General features: G+C 30.4%; 1 protein-coding gene across 1 annotated transcript; it reads right to left on the bottom strand.

Moving 5' to 3' along the window:
* Positions 1–1,014: 1,014 nt before the first annotated feature.
* Positions 1,015–4,901, bottom strand: LOC118028980 (rhamnogalacturonan I rhamnosyltransferase 1). The gene is made up of 8 exons (XM_035032736.2): positions 4,159–4,901; positions 3,679–3,746; positions 3,472–3,560; positions 3,171–3,336; positions 2,682–2,971; positions 2,377–2,581; positions 2,129–2,286; positions 1,015–1,695 (listed from the first exon to the last, which is right to left on the bottom strand). The coding sequence occupies exons 1-8, from the start codon at positions 4,466–4,468 to the stop codon at positions 1,452–1,454; spliced, it is 1,530 nt and encodes a 509-aa protein (XP_034888627.1). The 5' UTR covers positions 4,469–4,901; the 3' UTR covers positions 1,015–1,451.
* Between the last annotated feature and the right edge of the window lie 4,240 nt (positions 4,902–9,141).

The following is a 9,141-nucleotide window of genomic DNA, read 5'->3' as shown; positions in this document are numbered from 1 at the left end:
TCATTCTCAAAGGTGACCACATGCCCGCTAATCGGTGTTTAGTGTGACCGACCACATATTCACAACCACCATTTTCCAGTGACACTTGCCTTATTTATCATAAAATAAAACTCAAAAGGGAGGAATGAACATCCTGGCATATTTAAATTCAGGGGATCCTACAGTTGGGTGGCAATGCAACCCCCACCACCGACCACCGCTTCATATTCAAGTATCTTCAAACATGCAACAAAGTAAGCTATTAAACCTAAGTGCAAAGAGATTCTAGAACTTGTAGTACCAGATTTAGTTCTAGTTTATCATTCCAGTTCATTCATATTTTTAAAAGATTATAAAAAATTTTCTTTTAGCTTCAAATTTATTTATTTTTTTGATTTATTGATATCCAAAATAAATTTTAAAAAATAAAAAAATATATATATATATATATATATTATTTTTAAATAAAAAACACTTTAAAAAATAACTTTTATTCCTTTTAAATAAATCCTTAACACTTAAAAGTACAAAAAAATTTATATAAAAGATGTTTAGAACAATAATAGAGATTATTTTTTTTTGTACATAACACATTAAAATAATTTAAAAAAAATTTAAATAAATTTATTTAAAAAAAAAAAAAAAACATTAACAGCACCGAACCACCCAAATAGAAAAACCAACCACTCCACTCCAAACACAACCGCACTCCCGAAAACACCCCCTTGATGGATAGGCTGGATCATCCTTGTCAGATGTGGAATTTGAAGAGATTAGAGAAAGCTGCATTTGGTCTCCAAACTCGTTAAGTTCAATCACATGCAAAACGCAGACAACAGCATCAAATCAGCTCGAATATTCGTACATTATTCCAACTGGAAAGCGGTCTTTTGAAGGCTTATAATTCACTCAAGGAGAATCCAGGGCATTCCAGTCATCACACAGCACATAATTCGCACTTAGGGCCCGGGAACATTTGCTGCATGATTAGTCTTAATAGAAGAGGCGTGGCAATGATCTTTCATAGCATGGTACGAGCAAAAATTCTATAAAGTTATATTTGCTAGGAACTTACAAGATCGCACACGATCCAAAAGAAACAAATAAATGCCAAAGGAAAATGGAAGTACAAGGGATTATCCTTCCACGAGATGACAGTTCTGATGAAACACAACTATATTTGCATCCGTGTACAACCCAAACCCAGTCTTGTCAATTGGCATCGCCCTGTAATGGCAGGGGAGCTTTCTATACATGAATTGGAGTATTTGCGTATATTTTATAACACTAACCTAGGTTTTGCTTCCGCAGATCATCTCTTGCTTTCTTGAAGTTCAAGACCCTATAGTTCAATTGCCTCTTGAAGACAAACTCCACTATCGCTGGACCCCTAGTAGAGAACAAGCGGTTGATCTGTGGTAGAACGGCTAGACTGTGGGGCAGATAAATGGCACAAGTTCTTCAAATAAAGATCATGTACTCAACGGATCCTCTGATGACTGCAAACATTCTTCTGGGTTTGAATAGAAGTAATCCTCTTCTTTAGGCCTGTCTGGGATCACCAACCTTTTCATTGGCCCCCCCATCCGATCAGAATGGGATTCTTTTACAGCATATGAAAATTCAACCCAGTTCAGCGATCCATTAGTGTATCGATCTATTAGATCAACCAAAAGCCTTCTATCCAATAAAATTGTCTTCTTAAAGCCGAGGAATCTGAGGAGGCATCACACAGTAATACAGTGTAAGATAGAAGAGCTTTCACTTTGCACACGGACACAAAAATGCTAAATCCACTAAGCAAAAAAAAAACTACATGGAAGCCATAAGAAGAGAATCATCAAAAACCTACCTCAGTTGACATGAAAATCTTCCCAAAAACAACAATAACAAGTTCATAAATTTAAATAAAACTCGGGATTACAAGTTCAGTAATAATTTCACAGCCAGAAGAACTAACTCTGTCTGGATGAAGAGGCATACATGCATTTTTGTCCTCTGACAAAGAAAAATTTGAAAGTTAATATTTGTTGAAGGCTTTTGAATTCCAAAAACATTTTTCTGAGGCCAAAGAAACCAATGCATTAACATGAATGACCTTTGTTATAATACATGAACCGAAAAGAAGAAACTGTCAGACAAAAAATACCTGCGGTGGCCTTCAACAACTTTAGCCATGTTTCCATCATAGGTAGGGACAAAAATATCACTTTCCAACGCAACAAGATAATCCAATGCTGCCATTTGAGATGAGTGATTCTGGAAGTACCTAAGGTCTGATGGTTCCAACAGTGTTTCCTTTCTGACCTGTTTCAAAAACCAAAGGTACCTGTAAACAGATGTTGACAAACAACTATCTCAGGTGTAAACAGTTGATTTCAGCTTTCATCTACCAACCAGTTTTGGATAAGCTGACGCAAGACTTGACATTCTCCTTTCACCCCCGTATATTTCACCAGCTGCAATATAAACCTGCATATTCGGATCAATGTCCAGTGCCCTCAAAGTGAGAGCTGTTTCCTCAGGAGTCAAAGGACACAACCCATCTTTCCTCTTCAAGTCCGAATTTATTATTTTTTCTTTCCACCAAGGATAAGCATATCTGTTCATATGAGAAAATGAGAATATGTGGACCAAGGATCAAATAAATATTTCAGTCTACTTGAAGCCAAAGAGCTGATAAAGAATTATGCATAGATTACCTCATTCTTGTCAATTCTTCCACCTCTTCATTGTTGCAGCCTTGACTACAGCCGGAAAATGCCAGCATATCCATTTCATATCGAAGGTGAAGCACCAAGAAGGGACCATTTTGCCTCAAAAGCTTTATAACCCTCTTGCCCAACTCCTCTATTTGAGTGGTGAATCTCAGAGAGCTATAATTCACACGGCAGCGCAACTTCTGCAGCTCTAAAGGCTGGCGATTATTGGCAAGCCGAGCGTCAGTTCTATTTAGATGTACAACTTTGTACTTTTTTATCAAAGGAAGAATCTGCATACAACACATCAGAAAGATACCGCTGAGCAAAATAAATAGACAGCACTTAAATTAACAACAATACTAGGCAACTAGGAAACCTTTGCAAGTGCCTACAATTTGAGCTAGCTGATGGAAATGGCAATATGCACTTCCAAGAGACATGGCAACCTTGCAAAAATGCCAGAACCAAAAACAACAACAATGTGCTAACCTGGTTATGATAGTAAGAAATATCAGACCAACTAACTGGTGGCATGGTATAAGTCATCCCCAGTTCCACTCTCTGCTTCAACCTAGGAGGCAATTCCTTCAATATCCGGACCTCATCTCTCAATGATGTGATAAAATGCTCCACATCAAATATGTCTTGGAACTCGCTGATGGATCAAAGATATTCATTAAAAGGTAAGATGTATATTTCCAATCCCAGAATAGAGGTGTACTTAATGATATAGATTTCTCTAAAGCTGAAAACAGTTGGAAACTTCAAATACAAACTATGAGTTACATACCTGGGATCAGCCCAAAAAGAGGTTTTATCCAGCTCTGGTACTATAAGCGTAACATTCAAATATCTCGCGATAGCAACCATATCACATATCTGCAAGGCACAGAAACAAAGCTATGAAAATAATAACAGGCAAATGCAGAAACGAGATCGTCACTGTAATATCAGAACCGCAAATATGCAAATTCTCAGCAAAGTTGCAGCCACCCACCGCTGCTCTCATTTGATTGAGACCTCCATTGCACGAGACCATCAAGTATCCATTGTTCTTATAAACCCCTAATGCCAACAGATGGAACACATCAGTCAACAAATGCCACTGGTGTTAAGCAGAGTATGATCACATGCTAAAAACAAATATATAGATGGAAAAAATAAATCCCACACATAATTTTATTCCAAACCGCTGAGACTAGAAGGAAGGCATCAGATGCAAAGAAGTTTTTCATAGTTTTATTATTTCACAAATATGGATAACTTGCACAAACATTTCTTTATCAAATGCAAGCAAGCAAGCCAACTTTTGACAAAACGAAACAGAAAGAAGAAAAAAATGCATTTTTCCACTAAATCATGAGAAGAATCTCTAACTTCCTTGTTCTCTTACCACTATCAAAACAAACAATAGAATTCAGAAATCATATTCTCAAAAGACAAATAAATAAATCACTTATAACTAAAAAGGACTGACTCTTTGGTGGCAAAACGCGAGCGGGGACAGTAGGAACATTCTCTTGCAAGGCGGCAGAGACAGATTGGGGAGGCCAACAAGAAGGCCAACCTTTCAAAACCCTAGGACCCCACATCTCACCGATCGTCGTCAATTGAACCACACAAGTCCACAACAAAACCGACGTCGTTGCCCTTATCATCCACAGCTTCATTTTTGAAGACGGCCTTGATATACTGCTCCTAATCTTTTCCACTCCTTTAACTACCCCCATAGTCTCCTTATCTTTCTCTCCTCCTCCTCCCCCACACTTTCTCTCTATTCTGCACATTTATCACCCATTCAAAACGACCTGCCTTTCCTCTTCTGTTTTTTTGTATTATTGTTAATTTCCAACAATGCAGGATCGGTAACTGTAATCAAAACCTTGGAGATCCAAAACTGAAAAAAAAACATATAAATCTCAATTTCCTTCAGATCAATAAAAAAAAATTGAACAAATCTCTCCACGATCTCGACTATTTTTCTTCTTGGTCGGCGGCGATTAAGGAGAAAAAATGATGTAGTAAACAACAACAATAACAATATTAAAAAAAAAAAAAAAACAACTATATAGTGGTAATTAAAGACAAAAGCAGCAAACAAAATGTGGAGTGGTGGAGAGTAGAGAGAGAAAAGGAAGATCTATTGTGTCATGGACTCATGGTGCGAACCGGTAAACACCGCCTGCCTCGTCACTTTCCACACGTTTTTTAGATAGATTCAGACTTCCTTTTCTTCCCTTATTTATCTAACTATGGTTATAGTTGACTGTGGTTTACCTGTTGACTCTGGTTAACTCTACACTTACATTTCAGCCACTAAAATGCTCGCCAGCTGAACGCCGATACGCATGGGTCCACTGGAATTAATTTTCCATGACGTGGCACCTGATCTCGCCGTCGAGAAGTAAAACGTGGCGGTCTTTGGGGGCGGCCATTTTGTGGGGCACAGTGGTTGCTGATTTCGGGTACATTTAATATGATTGTCGATACGCCGACAATATATCGCGATAAATTACGAGTTCGATACAAACTAAGCTTCGTTTTTTTTTTGCTCTTTTTTTTTTTCCTGAAGAAAAATAAATAAAATCTTTTGAATTTGATCCAGCAAAGGATTAAAATTTTGCTTCCTTTTTTATTTAATTTTGTGACAACATCGTTTTAAAAAAAATATATGACAAGGCATACTGAACCCCACTAAACATTCTGTTGAGATTGATAAAGTCTAACTAACCAGCCAAATCTTCATCTTAGATTAGAAATTCAAACCACTAATTGAAACAGATAGGTATCATATTTTAAAATTTATTTAGGTTGACGTTGAAAAGTATAAACACAAACATAAATAGTATTGAATTCTATGAATTAATTTGTATCTGTTACTTACATCAATTGAAGGGCAAATTTTGTTTGAAGGATAAGCTTGCAATTTTTACAACAATTATCTCTTTATGCTATATTATTTAATTTACACATTAACAAGTAAAGTATGATTTAGTTTTTTTTAATTTATTTTTTTATATTGCTTTATGTATATACCTAATTTATTTTTTTGTAGTTTGCAAATTTGTTGTTTGATTTCTTTTTCAATTTTTTTATATATAAAATTTATCATAAAGATTAAAACAAAAGTTCTATATAGCTTAAATAAACTTGTATTTATATAAAATTTAATTGTGCACTTTTTTACTCAATTTCATTTTACCAGCTCCTTTTTAATGGTTAATTCTGAATTCAAATTAATTTATCTAGATTAATAAATATATATAGGCTTCAATTAAATAAAAATTCAGTTTTATTTGATTTTGAAACAAATAAAATAAATTTTATTTTATTTAAATTCTAAATTTTTTATATAAAAAAACAAGTGTTTTCTGTTGATAACTAAGTGTCATTAAAAGATTGACAATAATATGTTATTATAGTTTCCTATTGATGTAAAAGGAATCATTGATCACTCGATGCAATTAATACTTTATAACAAATATCACTACTTATGGAGCTTGTGAAAGATTTTACTTCATACCGAGTTAGAAATTACAATTTGTTTTATATACAACTAGTGAATTTGGATGTAATGTTAATATATATGTTTTATAGTGAATTAGTTAATTCGATATAAAACTATTGTTTGTGTAAAATATATTGATTATTAATAAAAATATTTTTTTTATCTTTATTATCTATTTATGTTTAATTAATGAGTATAAAATAAAGATAAAATTTTTTGGGATAAAAATACTTTGCAGATAATATTATAAAGTAGTTATAATTACAATTATGAAGATTTTTATTATATTAAAGTATTATTTATAAATATTTATACTTAATACTCTATTAAAATTGAATATTAATCAAAATTATTGAAGTCAATATATATTATGTTATTTCATGAAAGAAAATGGTTATTATCATAAGTTGAGATATGAGGGATTATTAGAGTTAAAATATAGTTTTTTTATCAAATGACATGTATACTGAATTGATTTAAATGAAGATTTTATATTGAGAATTCACATATATTTATAAAAAGACTCGAAGACTCATGTGACAGCTATACAAATAATCCTTAAACTTTAAATCACTAAGTTATATTATATAAAGAATGTTATGCTTTAATTTAGACAATTTGTTACCTCGATTAAGGGTACAAAGTGAGTAGTTATTGGATATAATATAAATTATATGAAGATATTTGAGTAATTAAAAATGATTCATCATCTTAGGTGAGTTAGGAAAAATATTTTATATATTCTCAAATAGTACTGAATGTAAAATTATTGCACACGATGGAATGAAATTTAAAAAAAATATTTAAATTTTATTTAAATTATCAATAATTATGGTGTTGATAACATATATGGTTTAATAGAGCAGACGTGTCATACTGAAATATCTAAATCGAAACACTATTGATGAAAAGATAATAATTACACTAAAAAATTAGTAACTAAAATGTTAAGTCAAATTACATATAACTTTTTTAATATTTAAAAAATCATGATATGTTGTTAAACATTGCCAATAAATAAATTTTGTGGATTCCTATTGTTGTTATAGTAATAATTGGTCACTTCAAGCAATTAACATTTTACTACAAATATGGCTACTTAATTTAGCAAATTTGATGGATTAAGACAATTTTTTATTTCTTATTGAAAAAGACGATTAGAAATTACAGTATATATTATATAAAACTAGTGAATTTGGATGCATATCCTAAAGTTATTCATGTATATGTCATTTTATTATTGGTTGTATCAAAGACTACTCCACTTTTCTCAAATGAAAAAAAACAAGAAGCATTGCCAGTATCTAAAATAAAAAAAAGTGTATACTATCCTTAAAGGATGCATATACTATTATTCAATTTTGTATCATCTACGAATGAGAGAATGCATATTATATCATTTAATTTTATAATAATAAAATGAATTTCATTGCTTAAAAACTAAAATACCAAATATTTGAGCGACACATTTTACAATTATAGTTATAAATATCAAAAAGTTCATTTTATTTAACTTTGAAAAAAATAAATTAAACTTTATTTTATTGAAATCCTATATTTTTCATATAAAAAGACAAATTATTTTTTGTTAACAACTAAGTGTCAGAACAAAGATGACAATGAATAAATTTTTATGGTTTTCTATTACTGTTAAATGAATCATTGATAATTTTAATTAATGAACATTTTATTATAAATATTGCTATTAAATTTCGTAAAATTTATGGATTATGAGAATGCTTTTACTCCTTACTAAAAATGATTGTTATAAATTGCAATATGTTTTATAGAATTGGTGGATTTGGATGTATATCAACATGAAAAAAAAAAACATCAAACACAAAAACATAAATATTTTTTAAAAAAAAACATAGAAATCCTAATTTGCAATTTTATTATCAAATATGTTATTTTAAATAGTTTGTCTCTCTACGAGGTTTATAAATTTTTAAATAAATATAAACTCCAACCTAAATGAACTAGAAAACTTGAAAATAAAGGAAAAATAATAAAAATTTTAAATGAACTAGGAAAAATAAAATTATCAAGTATTTAATTTTCTAACTTAAACAAGAAAAAAATAAAAGTAATTAAAAAAATATTTTTTCTTAAATACCTCTTGCATCAATATCCTAGAGTTATTTGTAATATGTCATTTTATTATCAAGATGTATGATAGAATGACACTATTTTCTTTAAATGAAAAAAAAAAAAAAAAAGCACCACTCCATCTAAAAAAAAAAGGTGTTTCCCATCCATGACTTGTAGGGATGCATGTACCATCATTTAATTTTATAATAATATGATGAATTTATTGCTTAAAAACCAATATACCAAACATTTGATAAACATATTTTACAATTATGGTTATAACTATCTTATTTAAGGTATGCATAATAACATTTATATTTTGTCGCCATAAATTGATATTGAGAAGAAAAAAAAGATTTACTCTAAATTATGGCTATAAATATCTAAAATTTCATTTTATTTAACCTTGAAAGAAATAAATTAAACTTTATTTCATTGAAATCCTACATTCTTCATATAAAAATTCATATAAAAAGACAAATTGTTTTTGCTAATAACTAGGTGTTAGAACAAAGGTAACAATGAAAAACAAAATTATGGTTTTCTATTACTGTTAAATGAATCATTGATGGTTTAAAGTAATGAACATTTACTATAAATATCACTACTTAATTTTTGAAAAATTGATGGATTATGAGAATGCTTTTTCTCCTTACTAAATATAATTGTTATAAAGTACAATATGTTATATAGAATTGGTGGATTTGAATGCATATCTAATATAATAGAAGCAACATGGAAAAAAAAAAACATCAAGCACAAAACATAATATATATATATATATATATATATATATATATATATATATATATATATATGAGACAAATCACATAGAAATTCTAATTTACAATTTTATTTTGG

The sequence above is a fragment of the Populus alba genome, chromosome 12 (genome assembly GCF_005239225.2).
Source record: "Populus alba chromosome 12, ASM523922v2, whole genome shotgun sequence".
NCBI classification, from domain to species: Eukaryota; Viridiplantae; Streptophyta; class Magnoliopsida; order Malpighiales; family Salicaceae; genus Populus; species Populus alba.
Note: the sequence above shows the minus strand (reverse complement) of the source record. Positions and strands in the feature narration are given on the sequence as shown.